This window comes from Syngnathus typhle, linkage group LG22 (genome assembly GCF_033458585.1).
Source record: "Syngnathus typhle isolate RoL2023-S1 ecotype Sweden linkage group LG22, RoL_Styp_1.0, whole genome shotgun sequence".
NCBI classification, from domain to species: Eukaryota; Metazoa; Chordata; class Actinopteri; order Syngnathiformes; family Syngnathidae; genus Syngnathus; species Syngnathus typhle.
In genome coordinates, this window is record NC_083759.1 from 8,266,087 (window position 1) to 8,285,383 (window position 19,297).

A 19,297-nucleotide genomic window follows, 5' to 3' on the forward strand; every position below is an offset into this window, starting at 1 on the left:
ATAGGCGTTTACATTTGTTTTGAAACCTAATCCTTGTCGTTTCCTGCTTTTCTTTTGCTTGGATATTGCGGGCTTGTCAGTCGTGGACCTCATTCATTGTTGACGATGACTGTCACCCGCACTAGTGCAAGGAGGTTCCCTTCAGACGGCTTGCAGTAACACCGAAGAGGCCCAAACTTGTTCCAACTCTTGTTCGCTCTCGACGAAGGTACCGTGACTACACGGGGGTCTGACAAATATTATCCCCTTCTCGGGCGAAAGGCGACTAAAAGACACAAAATGCCAAAAGCGGTAAGCAATTACAATTATTTCATTTAATTGAATTTATTTTTATTTTATTTCTTTGTTAATTATTCTCCACAGGTAAAGAATATAACACAAAATTTTACTTTGGGATCTTAAAATATATTTTCTATATTACTGGTTTATTACTTTCCATACATCTAATATGTGTGTTACACTATGTTAGACCTATTAATTGAACATACAGTATTGATTGTGTACACGGTACAGCATTAGGGGCTTTTACACTGCAGGGACTATTTCAGGAACTTCCCCATCTACCCCAGGTAGTTTGTGTACTACCCGTAAATAACCAGAGTATTAGTATTGAATAATTACAGTAGAGCAGTGCTTCTCAAATAGTGGGGCGGGCCCCCCTGGGGGGGGGGGGGGGGGGGCGTAGTGCGATACCAAGGGGGGCGCGGGAACATGTTTTTCTTTTGGCTGTATTAGATTAAAGGGTAATTACACATCCACTGCAGTAGGTGGGGGTGGCGGTATCACTGGAAGAGTATTTGCTCTACAGCAGCACTTTGAATCTGTTCTGTTACAGACTAAAAAACACTGTTATTAATAAAGTTATTTTTTATTGTAAGTTGATCTTTCTTTTTTATTTATTTTTTGTTTTTCCTTTAATGTTAATAACATGGGGGGGGGGGCGCAAAATGTTTTCTTCTTCCTAGGGGGGGCGTCACAGGAAATAATTGAGAAGCACTGCAGTAGAGTAACTAGTTTGCATTTGAAGGCCAGCCACTCCAACTGACTTTTCTTCATAATCATGGATGGGAGTGTCCCACCAGTCTTGAGGGAAAGAAACCATGATGTAAGCGAGATGCCTGTGATCAAATTTTCTTATGGTAGGGGTACAATGCTGATGCAGTTGGCCCACTTTGCAAGTCTTAGAATTTAAGCAATAGACTGGAACCAAGAGATCATGAGAATTTAATGGGATTGTTTAAAAAAAACGTATTCTGTGGTGTGCTTGTTCTTTGGCATAGCGCTTAGAGACAGTTACTCGTGTGGTGCTGGATTTCAAATTAACAATTTCCTGGCAATGGTTCGGTGGAGGTAACGCTGACAAAGTTCTCCCATGTTTTCTAACAGATCAGGTTTTGCTCCTGACTAGCTTGCCCCACCCTGGCGTGCCATTACACTTTGCTCAGTCAAACATCTGTTTGGAAACTTCTTGCTGGCATTTAGAAGAAACTCGTGTTTATTGTTCTACACGGAAATTGGGCTACATGCAGTAAAGTATTTCCATAAGGTAAAATACATACAGAGGACCTTCTTGGACATATCACCTGCTTACTAAGTGAAATGTTAACACATGTCAACGGGTTGTGGTCATTGCTACACAGCGTGTTGTTGCTTTGTTTGGGAATGGCCAACAGGTTTTGTGTGCGTTGCTGTGAAAGTGACATCCTGAGTGAGTCACTTTTTCTTCATGATACTGTCTCAATGTTTACTTGACCGCTGTGCAATTTTTTGCTTGCTATGGTCAAAATCGGGCCACGTGATATTTCTTCCACTGACCCTTGCATGGTTTCCACCATCACATTCATTCACATGCTTCACTGGCTGCTGTGTGTGTTTTTCTATGTGCTCTCATGCTGTAAATGCAAATACAGCAGTTAAGCTTCTACGTATGAGCTGTTCTCCCTCATCACAGCGTTCTTCTTTGTTGAGTTTAGGACCAGTTTTGGGTGCGTTGCTTCCTCAAGACTACAGCAATAGACTCCGGCTCAAAGGCTCCTTTGTCTGGCTGTTGAGTAGAGGCTGTATTTCACCACCTTTTAGCTGTGACTCAAAACTGGCATATAAAGTTATGCCGGACTGAGAGTGTTCTAAGCCATATGTGCTTTGAGAGCGTCATCACATTAGGCAAAAGTTTCCCATGACATCCTAAGCCATATATGCTTTGGGAGCGCCATCACATTAGGCAAAGGTTTACCATGTCACGAAGTTCTCTCTCTAATCATCCCTGGCAGTGTCACAGTTTACACTGTTGCTCCCCTGCCGGCTAACATGATGATGAGATGCTGTGATTGGATTTGCCCTCCTTGCGAGATGTAAACTAGTTAGTTGACTGTAAGCAGGTGGATTACAGTTTTGGTCGCTCACAATGGACTGGGAATGGAAGAGGCCGCCAAAGCAATATGGACGGCATGTCCTAACATATTTGTGTCCATTCCTTTGAGTGGTAATGAGTTTGTAAATCTTTCCCATCCCTTTTCTTAGATGCATACAGAGCTGCATGAAACACTTACAATTCTACTTGAAAGTCAATTCTTGTGTGTGTCCACCACAGGTCAATATTAACGTCAACGCCTTAGACTCGGAGCTGGAGTTTGCCATTTTGCCAAGCGCTTACGGCAAAGTTGTGTTTGACCAGGTAAGCTACACACCATCTCCGTTTAGATTATTGAATGCAAAGTCCCACTGAAACATAAGAAAGTCCAGATGTTGAAAAATATATATATTTTTTTTATATTAGTTGGACAATATTGTTTTTTCGTACGTGTATCTGCGCCTGACACCATAATCATTGCATTGATCTCATTTTGTATGGTTCCATTCTTCTTCCCCATATGTATAATCTATAATGTATAATAATTACCGTTTTTTTCCATGTATAATGCGCCCCCATGTATAATACGCACCCTAAAAATCGGACCCAAATTTTGACTCCTACTTAAGTCCGTGAACGTAAAATTATTTCAGAAAAAAGATCATCTTTGGGAACAACCGGATGTTATTCTGCCGGTCAGTATCACTGCGCATGCGCTAGCAAACTCAATAGCGAAGAAATGTTAAGGATTTGTGTAGGGTACATTGTGACAGCAAACGAGCAGGTGATCGAGCAAGCGTCTGATACGAGAGCATTGTGTTCGTATGGAGCGTGTTTGAAGTGAACAGCAGAGAAGAAAGCGCATGTGTAATGGCGGCCTCCGTATGATATCCGGATTTTAAAAAAAAAAAAAAAATCTTTTTTTTTTTTTTTGTACCCATGTATAATGCGCACCCCAGATTTTAGGACAATAAATTAGTTAAATTTTGCGCATTATACATGGAAAAAAAACGGTATGTGACTTAGCATGTATGGTCTACAAGGTTTGAAATTTTAAAACACATCCCGCAAGCCCAGCTAACAGTCATTACAGTGAACTTGTTTGGTGCTGTGTGACAGCTTCAGCGAAAGAAAGGCATTGTCTTAGAGTCTAAGAGTTAGACGCTTCCTGTAAAACTCGTTTTTCAATAGCTAGTGTAGCCAATTTCTACATATGTTTTGGACCAACCCTTCATCTCAAGATTTGTCGAGAAAATGTTTTTATCAAATCAAATTCCATCGGAGCATAAATGCGGCCAAAGAGACCTACAGACATTCTCAAAGTTTCTACAATGTGCAGTTAGCTCATAAATATTTTTGTCATTGCAACAATGATTGGTTGCGACTTGCTCTCGGATGGGTGTGCCACAAATAATAGCCGCTTTGATTGTTTACTTATTTTCAGCTCAGTTGTGCTAGAACACCTCGGTTGGCAACATACCAAGAAAGCTAGAGAAATTGAAGTCATAATAATCAAATAAGTAGTCAAATACATTTGCAGCATGCACTGTAGTGATTGAGTTGAGTGCAAAAGTGGAAGGATAAATATGACAAAGGAGAAAGAGAGGTGGCCGAAGTTATTTTTTTTAATTCTTTAAAAAATATTTTAATTCAATGACTTGCACTAAATGCGTCATTGCGCTTTGAGCAACGACATCAGGTTAGCCCAGTTGATATGTAGCATAGGTGCACGTTGACGTGTATAATCATCTTAATGTCGTCTCACACCGGCAGGCACTACAGTGCCTTGCGAAAGTATTCGGCCCCCTTGAACCTTTCAACATTTCGCCACATTTCAGGCTTCAAACATAAAGATATAAAATTTTAATTTTTTGTCAAGAATCAACAAGTGGGACACAATCGTGAAGTGGAACGAAATTGATTGGATAATTTAAACTTTTTTAACAAATAAAAAACTGAAAAGTGGGGGGTGCAATATTATTCGGCCCCTTTACTTTCAGTGCAGCAAACTCACTCCAGAAGCTCAGTGAGGATCTTTGAATGATCCAATGTTGTCCTAAATGACTGATGATGATAAATAGAATGCAACTATGTGTAATCAAGTCTCCGTATAAATGTGCCTGCTATTTGATAGTCTCAGGGTTCTGTTTAAAGCACAGAGAAAACCATGAAGACAAAGGAACACACCAAGCAGGTCCGAGATACTATTGTGGAGAAGTTTAAAGCCGGATTTGGATACAAAAAGATTTCCCAAGATTTAAACATCTCAAGGAGCACTGTGCAAGCAATTATATTGAAATGGAAGGAGTATCAGACCACTGCAAATTAGGGATGCACCGAAAATTCGGCCACCGAACATTTTTGGCCGAAAATGACCCAAAAGTGCATTTTCGGTTTTTGGCCGAAAGACCTAAATCACCGAAACAACACAGCCGAAACTTGTGATGACGTGAGCAAACAGTGCAGCAGCACGTCTGCGGTGTGGACTGATTTCACTATCTCAGAGAAAGACCCACGAATAGCGATTTGCAAAACATGCAATGCTGAAAATAAATGCTATATAAATAAATATATACCGTATTTTCCGCCCTAAAAGGCGCACCTAAAAACCTAAATTTTTATCAAAAGTAAACAGTGCGCCTTATAGTCCGGTGCGCCTTATATATGGATCAAGTGATGAATTTGTTGATCCATACTGGTTGTACACAGTGCTCTGCCGAAATGTTTTAGTACGACTAGTAAATTACAAGGTCGCATCGCTTCCCAGCATTACGGTAACTGTAGTCAGGGGGCGTCACCGAATAGCCGTTGTACCCACGAGGCTATTTCATTTCAAAATAGGCTGCTCCGTTAATGTTTCGAGTAAATCTACGGCTCGATATGGAAGGGAAACATAGGTAAGTAGTACCAATGCGTTAGATCGAACTTTAGTCAGTTCTGATCATTTTATAGGAGCTCGTTTGAGAAACGCGATTGTTTACAATTTGCTGAGGCTCATGGGAGATTGCGAGCTGAGGGTCATGGGTTTTTGCGGATGGCTAATGCTATAACGATAGCTGCTATACGCGCGAGGCTATTTCATGTCAAAATAGGCCGCTCTGTTCATGTTTCGAGTAAATCTACGGATCGATATGGAAGGGAAACATAGGTAAGTAGTACCAATGCGTTAGATTGAACTTTAGTCAGTTCCAATCATTTTATAGGAGATTGTTTGAGAAACGAGATTGTTTACAGAGGGCTCGTTGGTTATTGGCTAGTGGGTGCATACCGCAACCCTAGTAAACCTCAGTTTGTTGCAGTAAAGCTTCTATTTTATGCGCCTTATAGGCCGGTGCGCCTTATATATGGACAAAGTTTTAAAATGGGCCGTTCATTGAAGGTGCGCCTTATACCCCGGTGCGCCTAATAGGGCGGAAAATACGGTAAATAAATATGAATAATATAATATAAGATAATAATATTAATATTATAAAGATAATAACATAATATATAATATAAATAAATCCATAAATGCTGTGGTTCTAATAACTGACAATCATTTCTTTCGGGGTTTCGGTTTTCGGCCTTGGTTTCCTCATTTTTGGTTTTCGGTTTCGGCCAAGAATCTTTATTTCGGTGCATCCCTACTGCAAATCTACCAAGACCCGGCTGTCCCTCCAAACTTTCATCTCAAACAAGAAGACTGATCAGAGATGCAGCCAAGAGGCCCATGGTCACTCTGAATTAAATGCAGATAACTACAGCTGAGGTGGGAGAGTCTGTCCATAGGACAACAATCAGTCGTGCACTGCACAAATCTGGCCTTTATGGAAGAGTGGCAAGAAGAAAGCCATTTCTCAAAGATATCCATACAAAGTCTCGTTTAAAGTTTGCCACAAGCCACCTGGGAGACACCAAACGTGGAAGAAGGTGCTCTGGTCAGATGAAACCAAAATCGAACTTTTTGGCCACAATGCAAAACGATATGTTTGGCGTAAAAGCAACACAGCTCATCACCCTGAACGCACCATCCCCACTGTCAAACATGGTGGTGGCAGCATCATGGTTTAGACCTGCTTTTCTTCAGCAGGGACAGGGAAGATGGCTAAAATTGATGGAAAGATGGATGGAGCCAAATACAGGACCATTCTGGAAGAAAACCTGTTGGAGTCTGCAAAAGACCTGAGACTGGGACGGAGATTTATCTTCCAACAGGACAATGATCCAAAACATAAAGCCAAATCTACAATGGAATGGTTCACAAATAGACGTATCCAGGTGTTAGAATGGCCAAGTCAAAGTCCAGACTTGAATCCAATCGAGAATCTGTGGAAAGAGCTGAAGACTGCTGTTCACAAACGCTCTCCATCCAATCTCACTGAGCTCGAGCTGTTTTGCAAGGACGAATGGGCAAGAATTCCAGTCTCTCGATGTGCAAAACCGATAGAGACATACCCCAAGCGACTTGCAGCTGTAATTGCAGCAAAAGGTGGCGCTACAAACTATTAGCGCAAGGGGGCCGAATAATATTGCACGCCCCACTTTTCAGTTTTTTATTTGTTAAAAAGGTTTAAATTATCCAATCAATTTCGTTCCACTTCACGATTGTGTCCCACTTGTTGTTGATTCTTGACAAAAAATTAAAATTTTATATCTTTATGTTTGAAGCCTGAAATGTCGCAAAATGTTGAAAGGTTCAAGGGGGCCGAATACTTTCGCAAGGCACTGTAAGTAGCTGCGCTGACCCCAGCAAGCGAGCAGTCTGCTGAGCAACACTCGTAAACCCGTTTTTGTCAGGCCTTGGTGATTATTGGCAATCACAAACGTAGAATCTGTCATACCAAAGACAGCCTGCCACTCCCCTCCACACCCTGTAGCTCATCTCATTTGGCCTTGAGCGGTAATGTAAAAAAAAAAAAAAAGTAAAAAAATCGGTCACAGAGTTTGAATGAATTTGTTAGTTGCCATTTCAACCTGCCGCTTAAAGCTCATTTGCATTTTGAGATTAGTATTTTGAGCGGAGTATCTTTAAATGAGTTCGAAGTCAATTTGACAGTGACAGCAGGCAATTTATGAAAGCTGTCAAAGGCTTGTTAGCCAAGCCCGAAAATCATCATAGTCATCAAGTCAGGACTAGTGAGATTTTAGAAATTCTTAACCACTCCAATTGGATTCATCAAAATTATGTTTCTTGTTTACGCCATTATGTTTTGAAAAGTTTTGTATTCCATTCAAATTCCTTTTCTTTTATCATTATCCACAGGTGGTGAAAACAATCGGATTACGTGAGCTCTGGTACTTTGGACTCCAGTATATAGATGGAAAAGACTATTCAACTTGGCTGAAACTGGAAAAAAAGGTGAGATGGGTTTAAAAGACAATGATGAAATGCAACACTTCAATCAGACAATAGAAGAATGCATTCCCTCATGGGCACAGTAGTCTCGATGATGCAATGTTTGTGTTTCACCATGATAAAATATCCAGTACATGCCATCCATTGATATTCTCAATCGTGCTTAGTGGCTCCCTCCACAGATATCTGAACCAGACCGCATTGGTTTCTCTGTATATTTTACTTGTTGCTTAAGGCGATTATTGTGTGTTCAGCTGGAGCGTAAACTCTTCCTGAGCCAGAACTACTTTCGGTTGTGTAGTAAACAGTGCTAAACTCTTTGCCACTGGATTCCTGGAGTTGATCATAATTCAGGCTAATTTGTAAATCAGATAAATGAAGTCTGGCACATGATAGAAAAAGCCAACATTTACAGCCAATTGCAAAACGGAATAATTTGAAAATAATTCTGATAATATTTTACCTTTATTTGCTTAGATATGAAACAGTCTCGTTTAATATTTTCATTTCAGCAACTAAACAGAACCTGACTGGCTCACTCTGAAAACATTTGAAGTGTATTTGTAATTCCTTGTCAGGTGTTACAACAGGACGTGAGGAAGACAAACCCGCTGCAGTTTAATTTTCGGGCCAAGTACTTTCCCGAGGAAGTCAATGAGGAGCTCATTCAGGAGATCACTCAGAAGCTTTTCTTCATGCAAGTGAGAGAGGGCATCCTGAGCGACCAGGTTTACTGTCCGCCGGAAACGGCCGTGCTGCTGGCGTCCTACTCTGTTCAAGCCAAGTATGGAGATTATGATAGAGAAACCCACCAACCGGGATACCTCCTTTCTGAACGGCTACTCCCTCGCAGGTAAAGAAAAACCAAAAAATTGTGTTTATTTGATGTAAGGCACTGAAGTTGTTCGGTTTGGAAGGTAATATGTCAGTTATTTATATACGATACTCAAAATTGCACACAGCGCCAGTAGGCCACTAGTCTGGTTGAACCTGCCCCTAAGGAATTGACGATGTCCTCCTTGGCAACCACAAAAAAAAAAGAAAGAAAGCAAAACGGTTATGTATGAAGCATGTTTTCTGTACTGTTATCTCAGTTTCTGAGTTGCACCCATGCAGCTTTGATAAGGTGGAAGCTATAGTTATAGGTGGATGATTAAAAAACTGTTTTGAGGAATTGTAAGCTTTTGCATCATTTTGAAAGAATATAACTTCAGTACTGTCGCTGTCAGGTCCTCACATCTCTAAAAGGCTTGCACTGTCGCTGTCAGGTCCTCACATCTCTAAAATGCTTGCTTTTTAATAATCATAATAATATAACAATATGTTGACTAAGCAAGTTCATAAGCGGAAATGAAACTGCATGTGCTATCCTTCAAGGCTGAGACGTTTCTAATGCATTCAAGCATTCGAGGTATCTTTGAATCTCACTGAACCTCTTTCACTAATTATTAGCCAAAAAATATCCAGACTTTGAATCTTGTGGTGACTTAATGCTGCACGGCTCCTGCAAAGTTAAAGAAGAGGCGGAGCTTTACAACACTTCAATTGAGTTAATGTCTGTTTTTGCAGAGTGGTGGATCAGCACAAGTTATCACAAGAACAGTGGGAGGAGAGGATTCAGGTGTGGCATGAGGAGCATCGTGGGATGCTCAAGTGAGTCCATGTGTGGTTTGTATGTCATTATACGTGGTGACATGGGTGTGCTAAACCTGAGCACGTTCCAACAGGGAGGATGCCATGATGGAGTATCTGAAGATCGCTCAGGACCTCGAGATGTATGGCGTCAACTACTTTGACATCAAGAATAAGAAGGGAACGCTGTTGTGGCTGGGAGTGGATGCTTTGGGACTGAATATTTATGAGAAGGATGACAAGTAAGTTGAACTGACAACTTGGTTACAGCAGGAATTGTGTTGTTTAAATAAATTTTAATTTCCATAACACTAATGAAGGCGGCTTGATGTCGCACTGGTTAGCACGTCCGCCTCACAGTTGGGAGGGTCCCGGTTCGATTCCACCCTCCGACCCTCCCTGTGTGGATGTTCTCCCCGAGCCCGCGTGGGTTGTCTCCGGCCACTCCGGTTTCCTCCCACATCCCCAAAAACATGCTTGATTGGCCAATTGGCGACTCTAAATTGCCCCTAGGTGTGAGTACGAGTGCGGATGGTTGTTTGTCTCTGTGTGCCCTGCAATTGGCTGGCAACCGGTTCAGGGTGTCCCCCGCCTACTGCCCGATTGCCGGTGGGATAGGCTCCAGCACGCCCGCAACCCCCGTGGGGTCAAAGCGGTACAGAAAATTGGATGGTACTAATGACAAACAGGCCATTTTGAGGCACCAAGCTTTGTTTTTTGTAAACCTAGCGATCGACAGAAGCTTGTCTTCTGCGGTGTCCTCTGCCGTAACTATGGTTACGCCAACTGGTTTTTCAAGCTGTGCGGCACTTAAGAATGTGGGGCTAACCTACAACAGCGTCTCTTCAATGAGGGCGGCTGGCCCACAAAGCGCACAGCCAAGGCATCTTGTTCAGTTGTCAAACTCTTTACCAACCTGCTTTCCTTCATTTTCATGTTTCATCCATCACAATGGTTTAATTTTACACGATAAGCTAATCACACGTCGTTTTTTGTGATTTTTACTGATTGGCACAAGATATCCTTTGAATTCATCCGTAAGCAAACTCTACAACGCAAAGATCCGTCCCGTCACGGCGCTCTGAAATTACTTCCACATTGTTGTCTCAATTCCACAAGCATGTGTCAGCGAAAGCAAATACAATAAATTCCAGTTTAGGCAGTGTAAGTTCAAACATGAGTTTCACCACGAGGTGCTTGTTGGTCTCATTACAACATAGCAAACGTCATGCTCTGCTGAAACCGGCACAAGAAAACATCCACACCTTGAAATAATCCATCGGACAGTGGAAACAGTATTTTTTTGTGACTAAGCAGGAGGTTGGATTCTTTTCCGCGGCTTTCCACATTTGTGTGTTTTGCTCCATCAGACTGACACCAAAAATCGGCTTCCCATGGAGTGAAATCAAAAATGTTTCCTTCAATGACAAAAAGTTCACCATCAAACCCATCGACAAAAAATCACCGGTGAGTAAATCTTCTAGTCTTTTATGCATGTTGATGCTCCAACGTGCTTGTCCCCTGTATTAAATTTGTAACGTAGCAATTTGAGGTTGACTCCACATTATTTATTCTCGGTTCGTTTTCAGGACTTTGTGTTCTATTCCCCGAGACTACGCTTAAACAAACGCATCCTTCAGCTGTGCATGGGCAACCATGAACTCTACATGAATCGACGCAAGCCGGACTCCATTGAGGTGCAGCAGATGAAGACGCAGGCGAGAGAGGAGAAGATGCAGAAACAGAAGGAGAAGTATGTTGTTGTTATCTCAGTTCAAATATGTGAAAATCTAAGTGTATAACTTGAGCCCAAATTTTCACCGCTGCGAGGTAATCATTACACATTTCTTGTACGTAAATTCTCCCTCTTAGCACAGTTTGGCACAGAAGATCAAAATTTTAATCTGCAGATTTTTCCATGTATCATCAACAAGTCTCAAAATGTCTCTCCATGTTGCATATTAAAGCCATTAGACCATTAAGACCGTAGCTGACTTGGCACAGGCTGATCCCCTTGTTATTGTAAAACTCAACAGTGTACAAAAGCGAAAGCACCCGTTGACTATTATTTGTCCGTCTGTCATGTATCTTTGTTAGCTAATTGCTAATGCTTATCTGCAGGGCCCAGTTGGAAAAAGAGAAGAGGAAGAGGGAGGCCATCGAGAAGGAGAAGGAGCAGATGGAGCGGGAGAAGAAGGATATTATGATGAAGCTCTACCAGTATCAGGAGAAGACCAAGAAGGTAGAGCAAGGTATGGAAAAAGTGGTCACAATTACTTTGCTCTGTCATTAACTGAATGCTCATGAGATTGCTTAATGTCATAACAGAGCTAACAATTATACCCGTCTATATTTCAGATCTTCAGGCGCAGACGCAGAGAGCCATGATGCTGGAGAAGGAGCGTTTGAAAGCTGAAGAGGAGGCGGCTCGTCTGGAGGCGGAACGTCAGGCAGCCCTGCTGGCTAAAGAAGCGCTGGCTCGCCAATCTGAAAATCAGAAGATTAGTCAGGAACAGCTGGTCAGTGCTTTTTTTTTTGTATTTATTAGTATTAGGGATGGTCCACCAATGTCACATTTGTGAACAATTAGTCATGTTTTGTGTTAGGCCTCAGAGCTGAAGGAGCACACGAGCAGAATCACTCTGCTGGAGGAGGCCAGGAAACGCAAGGAGAATGAGGTGGACTCATGGCAGCTCAGGGTGAGAACACTTGGGGACTTGGGGGAGCGGATGAAAAAAAGAAAATCAAAGGACGTCTTAGAAGAAAACAGCATATTTGTGTTTCTCACCAGGCCAAGGAGGCCCAGGATGATCTGATTAAGACCAAGCAGGAGTTAGAGAAGGTGAGGCTGGCGGCCCCACCAGTGCTGCCGATGCAGATGCCGATGATGGCGCCAATGATGGCGCCGATGATGGCGCCGATGATGACGCCGATGCACACATCGATGTCGACGCCGATACAAATGCCAATGCAGACGCCAATGCAGACGCCAATGCAAACGCCAATGCAAACGCCAATACAAACGCCAATGCAAACGCCAATGCAAACGCCAATGCAGACGCTAAGGCCGACGCCTTTGCAAACGCTGAGGCAGATGCCGATGGAAACACCAATGGAAATGCCGCTGCCGCCGCCTCCCCCTCTCTCTATGTACAACTTTGACGACAACAGCGAAGACGAGGAGAACAGCAGCATGCACAGTGCCGACCTGCACAATGACAGCGTCCAAAACAATCACCGCAGGGAGGAGGATCGACGGACAGAGGCCCAGAAGAATGAGCGTGTGCAGAAACAGCTCAGGGTAACTACAGGAAATGTCCTCATACATCAGAGGCCGCCAAATGTTTGTGCTCTATGGCCACATTCGAGTTTTAAAACCAAGTTATTTAAAGTAGTGTGAAAAAAATGAAAAAGATTTCATTGGCAAACATCTTGTCTCATTCCCTTGCTGTGTCTTCTTCAGGATTTGACCGCCGAGTTGGCCCAAGCGCGTGACGAGTCCAAGAACACCCAGAACGACCTCCTCCACTCGGCCAACGTGCGGGAAGGACGAGACAAATACAAAACCCTGCGGCAGATCCGGCAAGGCAACACCAAGCAAAGGATTGATGAGTTTGAGGCTTTATAAGGAAGACACCTGCCCTTTTAAAATTGTGTCATTAGTGTAGAAAGAAAATGATTCCAAGTAACCTCTCAGAAAGGGCTGGCACATTGTGTCTATGCACAACACTAGATGGCTCTACACTCGTTTAAATGTATGCGTAGTTTAATATTTATAGAGTAAACGGGACATTAAAAAGGGTGTTTCATCTTCATTTGTATATTTTTGCTCACGATGAAAACTAAATATTATATAGTGACTAAAATAATGTCAATGTCTTATGTTACCTGCTTTTAGTCTCAGATCAAGGATGAGCCTTATTTTTGTCTTTAGATCAGTGTCGCCACTTAAAACTTGTGCTTGTGCCTTAATGTCCATGCTAGTAGAAGCATCATGGTGAATGTAACTTTTAAAACGCAGAATGCTGTTTTTGAGTGTCCTCCTTGAGCTTGATCTGAGTGCTGTAGTTTCATCAGGAGGCCACTTTGGATTCACCTTGATGAGGCCACTTTGGTTTCACCTTGGTCGCGGAAATATCTCTGTATTTGAGACATATTGCCAATAAATATATATGATTACACACTAAAGTGTTTGTGATGACACTTTCATGGTAAGGTAAAGTATTTTTTGGTTTTGAGCATTTCACTCGTGAGCAGGATTGTGATTGCATGACATCACCACTCCTACAGGATTTTTTTGCGTTTGTAGAAACCAGAGGTGGAACGTATGTTTCACAGGCTGAGAGAGAGTTCTTTGTGCGGCATTCTTGGACACCTGCGCATTCGATGACATCCAATGAAAACGCTTTGTCAGACATAAGTGCAATGCGCAATGCTCAGGGTCCGTGTCTCTCTTGGTCATTAGATATTTATTTTGAAAGCAGATATTAAACGACTGCTTATTTAATTTTCGCTTCAAAACAAATCCACTTCAAAACAAATCCACACAAGTTAGAAGACTCCTTCATTTTCTCGTTTGTTGTCCGGAACGAGTAAAAAAAGTCTAACAGTTTGATTTTCAATATTTATTTCGACAACAAAAATTTAACATCGTAGCACGAGACACATGGAAAAACCGGACCGTCAATTTAGGATTTCCAGTTGTCACCGACGGCATTTCACAAATTGACCAATAGACGGCGACAACGCGACGCTTGAAGACTATTGTCCTACGCATCCGGCTTGAGTCTTCCGGTAACTAGCTGCAATGCGTTTCGAGTGATTTATTTTTAAACTCTGTATGCACAAGCTAGGCGCATCTTTATGAGGCTTAGGTCCTCTAGTTCAGCGATCCCCAACATTTTTAGCACCACGGACCGGATTTTTGTCAGACAATAGTTTCACGGACCGGTGTTTGATAACGTCAGGATATTTTCGACAAAAGCTTATCAAAACAATATTAGAAAATACAAATCGTAATCAAATGTCACAAGCAACAAATCAAATAATCACCGACTGTACATTGTTTCAGAAGTCGTCTTTGCAAAAATCGTCCACGTTTGAAAGACAATCCCATTTCCGCAAAACAGACCAAGCACAGTCTTTTCAGCCAATCATATAGCGTGACGTCTTCAAAAGTGTTCGGGAGCCGATCTGAATACCGAGTGGATGAGGTGCCGGCTGTTATACTAGTACTATTGTGGTGAAAGTGCAAATAGGTAGTACCTTATTTGGCATAAATATGAATAAATATAATCAATGAAATTATTAAATATGTAATTTATGCTCACATATAAATATGCTCATCAGGGCCGGTTCTAGGAATGCACATGAGAGGGGGCAGCCAGAAATGTGAAGGGGGCAGTCAGAAATGTGAAGGGGGCATGTTCTTTTTTACACATTTACATTTACACTGTTAGTGTTTTCTTCACGGCAGTTGTTAGCCGTGTGTCCAGATCTCAACCTGGAGAAGTGGATTGCACTCTGTCAGGCCTCTACACTAAGACCTGTCCAGCTTGGGTGTCCCACCTGAAGATTAAAGCTTCTGCTGGTATTGCTCTTCCGGTCACTGAGGCACGCAAACCCCCTGACCACAATAAGGTGGCAATCTCTCAGGGTGGGGGGTGGACATATATTATGAATGTTATATTAACGATTATTTGAGTTGTCGTTAATCAGAGGCGTAGCCAGGAATTTTTCCAGTAGGGGCGCACGCCCACATGAAAAAAAATCTAACATCACCGACGCCGTTCGCTGATCGCTAAAACAACATCCGGGTCAGGGAGGCAAACGGTGAATGGATAACATAGAATAGCGCAAGCACATTCGCGCAAGACCGAAAGAAAAAAACGGCATGAAAATGAAGAATCGAAAAAGCTCGATTTTTTTCAACCGGGGCGCAGGGAGTCCCGGCTTGGCTACGCCTCTGTCGTTAATCATTAGTTATATCACGGGTTGCTACGACGAGTTTAGTGGAGTTTTTACTGCTTCTTCCAACTCCTAACTCGTTGACTGTAACTTGACACTCTCTGGCTGCGTCTTGCCTCATTTGCATACTCACAGTGATTGGATGTTTACGGAGGGGCGCGGAGTCCTGACAGCAGGCTGTGTGAGGGAGGACACTGCACCGACATGAGAGAAGAGAGGGGGCTGATTAACGTGTGTTTCTATCAGCGGATTTTTCACTTCTATAAGTTTGAATCGAGGGGGCAGGACATCTGTTTGAAGGGCCGTTGCCCCCTCTTGCCCCTGCGTAGAGCCGGCACTGATGCTCATGCATGCATTTTGGATTCCAATACAAGTGCAGTTGTTGAATTATCTGCTAAAATTATGGGGGTTGCAGACTGCTGAACTCTGGACAGTGGGTCGCTTCAATTCAGTTGTACAGCGCCCCTCTCTGGACATTTACACTCAGCTGTGGACACATAAGCCATCATGGAACATTTTGGAACTTTTATTTATTCATCTATATCTTCCATTCTCAGTGACGGTCCTGATGAAATGTTTTGTGTGTTTTTACCTGTGGACAAAGCGGGTACCAGTTGAAGTGCTGGAAGTCTTGGTCTTCAAACTGAAAACCATCCAGCGGGATGAGGACCTCACCCAGAAAAACTTTTCTGTGCAGGGACCCCGAATGCCACACAGAGGCCTGCAATCTCTTCAAAGTCAGTAGGTGACGCTCTATGTGAAACTGTGAGGAAAAAAAACAAAAACATGTTGCGTAAATGCCAAAAGTCCCACAAATGTATTTATTTATTGTTTTTACTTTCCTTTTTTTTTATTCCTCATAATTACTCCTTTATTCCCTTTGTTCTCTTTACAACGTTTTCCCTCGAGGGTGAAGCCTTACTTGAAAAAGCTCATTATAGACCGGGTGGACAGTGTTTCTCTTGACCGTCGTCTTGCGTTTGTCACTCTTGGGTGGCATCATGTAGAGTTTGACGTACCTACACGTGGACATTGTGCAATATTTTACTTTGATTTATTTGGATTCAAAGCAGTCAGCAGATGCATCCTGATTTCTCCTTACGGGTGACACCTCTTCTTCCCGGTGTCTCCGTGGGGTAAGTTGCGGCATGCTCCCACTGTGATCTCCAGACAGGAGGTGTGGGTCTTGTAGGCCAACGCCAGTTCCACGTCCCCACCGGCACTGATGCCCTCAAGGAGGCTGAACTCTGTGCTGATGCTGCTGTAACTGCCCTGAGGGAAGAAAAACAAAATTTACATGAAGAAAAACAGAAAGATCAAGTGGTGATTAAATATGTTAGCTCATACGCACTTGCTTTCCTTCTGAGTTTTCCGAACTATTGGAGGTTTCTTCTTCGGCTCCGGTGGAGCAGCCCTCCTGCTCGCTATCTTTGCTTCTGTTGAACAGGTTTGGAAGACTCGGGCCATGGTAGAGCTGATTGGAAAATGCGTATAATAGTGTTATTAAGTGTAAAGAGTAGATTTACTGGCATTTGGGTGAGGCCATATTTCCTTACTTTGACAGAATTGCTGATGTCAGTATCAGAGAGGCTCTTCTGAGTGCTGTAGTACAAATGTTGGTTGATGTTTAGCAGGTCGGTTGTCACGTTGTTTTGAGATAAAGACATCTCTGCAAACAACGAGAGCTATCAGAGCACCTCGGTGGTGTCACAGGATTTTGCGCAACACTTTTGCTGTCACACCTGATGTAATTCGGGCTTCAATAAGAGACACATTTTCTTGGCTGAGTCGTATCGTGAGGACGTGTTACATTTAAAACGGAACTTTCATAAAAAAAAAAAAAAAAAAAGAATCTATTCTGATTGATGACTCATTATATTGACTTCTACTCATTACTTACTTCTAAAATTATCGGTGAATGAAAACAGATCTTCCATTGATTTGGGGAAAACGCTAACCTTGTTGGAATTCTGTTGAGACACAAACACAAACAAATTATGAACAGCGGTTCATATTATTTGCATTCAGACTGAAAAATTTGAGTATGTATTTTACCTCTGATCTGCCCACAAAGTCAAATCCCGAGGAGGCTGGCGGAGTCGGCGCCACGATTGCTATGTGACTTTGCAAAAATATCATAAGTGTTAAATGGATGCACGCACACATGCACACACAAAAAGTGAGTCAAAGATACCTTAGCACATTGAAGGAGTTTAACAATTTCTCCCCAACTGTCTCATATTTGCCTGTGCAGCAGAGAAAGCAATCTTCCATTGTGCGTTCGGTAGTTGAGTCATTTGAGTCAAAAAATTGATTCATGAATGCAAACAAACCTGTTGTAGCCGGAATCTTTTTTGATTTTTCCTCTAAAAACCAGTCTCCGGACCGGATCTTGACTTCTCTGCAATAACGGAACAAGCAAATCATTGTTCCATCAGTTTGCACTAAATCTGAATCACACCGAGTTCAACGCAGACTACCTGTAAGCATAGCAGACTGTACACTTCCACCCCACTTCCCTCACGCTCACACGACAGCGGCTGCAGATTCGATGGCTGCACCCGCGGCAGACGGCGCCCCTGTTGCAGAACTTTCCCAGTGGCGTCTGGCAGCGGGCGCACGTCCACTCGCCGTACTCCCTGGACTCGTTCTTTGTGCCTCTTCTTCGAAGTTCCTGCAGCTGCAATTTCATCCTCCTGTGTTGACGACCGTCATAAGAATCGTCACAGAAAGGTGAATTTATGATGTCACTCACTTGATCCTGTCGTCTTCCATTGTACGCAACAGTTTATCTCTCCGAAGTACTTGCAAGATGCTCGCCCTCTCCAGATCTTCAAGCAAACTTAAATCCATCTTCAAATGAACGCCTCCACTCCGGATGATGTGTTACTTTCCCTGCTCTACACCGGACGCCTCTTAGAACTCGTCGTCATCTGGAGCTGAAAGATTCAAGAAGTGGCACATGTAAAGGTTATCTCCTCCGCCGCTCTCCACGTCATAACCAGATAGACTTCACATCCTGCTACTGTTTTCCATTCCAAACCAATTTTGTAAAAAATATTTAGTAAGGCACCTGCAAGTCTTTCCATGGTCTCGCTCAGGTCACTGTCAAAATCCATTTTGCCTCATCATCAGCTTCTCTTGAAATCACTTTGACATCTATTGAACCTCTCCTGGCAGCGAGAGCAAGTCTGCGGGGCCAAAGCAACTGTCAAACTTTGCATTATTGATAGCTCTGCTTCCTAGTTTGGTTTCATTTTTAATGGGAAACCGTCCGAGCAGCCCACATTGACGATAAAGTCAGTGTAATCGGAAATATATGAGGGAGCTGACATGTTTCCTAACCCTCAGCTGAATTTCCTGCAAGCCCCCCTAAAAAGAAGCCACAATAATCACCACAGCCTGAATGTCAGTCAACTCTCACAGTTGTCTTCTAGGGCTTGGCTGCACACATCTGTGAAATGAGGCGTCATCAAACTACCACAAAATGACAAAATCACTCCTCAAACGTATAATCATAGTCATGAAACCAAATTTAAATGGTACAAAGTACAAGTGCTTACCTTCTGGCCCAGCATGGAGATGTCGTTGTTGCCTTCACACATTTCCCTTCCTTTTTTTTCTGTTGCAATGTGTGATGAATGCTTCCTGGGTTTGTTTTCCTTCCGCCAATTTCAGTGTCAGAGTCTTACCTCGACACGCAAATGCATTTTATACTGGCCTTTTTTCAAGGCATTGAAGGATCCCGAGACCAGCTGTAAAGTATTACAGTATCATGCAAACTAACTAAATGAATTAAAGGATAAATAAATAAATACATAAATAAATAAAATCTGATATTGTTTAAGTCTTCTTTGCCAGTAGTTGGTGCTCCACAAGAACACTTGTGTTCTATAAAAACTTTATAAAAGCTTTATCAAGTTATTTAGTGTCACAAATATATTCATTTACATCTAATGCAGGGGTCTCAAACTCCAGTCCTCGGGGGCCGCATTCCTACATGTTTTCCAAGT

General features: G+C 42.6%; 2 protein-coding genes across 5 annotated transcripts; one reads left to right on the forward strand and one right to left on the reverse strand.

Moving 5' to 3' along the window:
• The first annotated feature begins 97 nt into the window (after positions 1-97).
• On the forward strand, positions 98-13,505 carry ezrb (ezrin b). Its single transcript, XM_061270399.1, has 13 exons — positions 98-291; positions 2,591-2,674; positions 7,593-7,688; positions 8,264-8,538; positions 9,255-9,338; positions 9,413-9,559; positions 10,688-10,784; positions 10,907-11,070; positions 11,439-11,569; positions 11,676-11,836; positions 11,924-12,016; positions 12,109-12,618; positions 12,781-13,505. The coding sequence occupies exons 1-13, from the start codon at positions 280-282 to the stop codon at positions 12,943-12,945; spliced, it is 2,019 nt and encodes a 672-aa protein (XP_061126383.1). The 5' UTR covers positions 98-279; the 3' UTR covers positions 12,946-13,505.
• Positions 13,156-18,180, reverse strand: sytl3 (synaptotagmin-like 3). Of its 4 annotated transcripts, XM_061270402.1 has the most exons (12): positions 18,040-18,180; positions 17,765-17,980; positions 17,618-17,685; positions 17,479-17,530; positions 17,340-17,406; positions 17,185-17,254; positions 16,841-16,953; positions 16,636-16,758; positions 16,387-16,556; positions 16,207-16,303; positions 15,877-16,047; positions 13,156-15,478 (listed from the first exon to the last, which is right to left on the reverse strand). In XM_061270402.1, exons 1-12 carry the CDS (start codon positions 18,135-18,137, stop codon positions 15,431-15,433), a joined length of 1,293 nt encoding a protein of 430 aa, XP_061126386.1. In that variant the 5' UTR covers positions 18,138-18,180; the 3' UTR covers positions 13,156-15,430. The 4 variants fall into 4 exon arrangements, with proteins under 4 accessions (XP_061126386.1, XP_061126384.1, XP_061126385.1 ...); XM_061270400.1 differs by having other exon boundaries at positions 17,479-17,685; XM_061270401.1 differs by having other exon boundaries at positions 13,156-15,771; positions 17,479-17,685.
• Positions 18,181-19,297: the final 1,117 nt, after the last annotated feature.

Excerpts from the sequence above, each read along its gene's own strand:
- ezrb (XM_061270399.1), top strand. Across the intron at positions 11,071-11,438 it reads ATGCAGAAACAGAAGGAGAA|GGCCCAGTTGGAAAAAGAGA; the intron begins GTATGTTGTTGT and ends GCTTATCTGCAG. Across the intron at positions 11,570-11,675 it reads GACCAAGAAGGTAGAGCAAG|ATCTTCAGGCGCAGACGCAG; the intron begins GTATGGAAAAAG and ends TCTATATTTCAG.
- sytl3 (XM_061270400.1), bottom strand. The coding sequence starts at position 18,137 with ATGGATTTAAGTTTGCTTGAAGATCTGGAGAGGGCGAGCATCTTGCAA. Across the intron at positions 16,304-16,386 it reads GGGAAGAAGAGGTGTCACCC|GTACGTCAAACTCTACATGA; the intron begins GTAAGGAGAAAT and ends GTCCACGTGTAG. Across the intron at positions 16,048-16,206 it reads TCTATAATGAGCTTTTTCAA|TTTCACATAGAGCGTCACCT; the intron begins GTAAGGCTTCAC and ends TTTTCCTCACAG.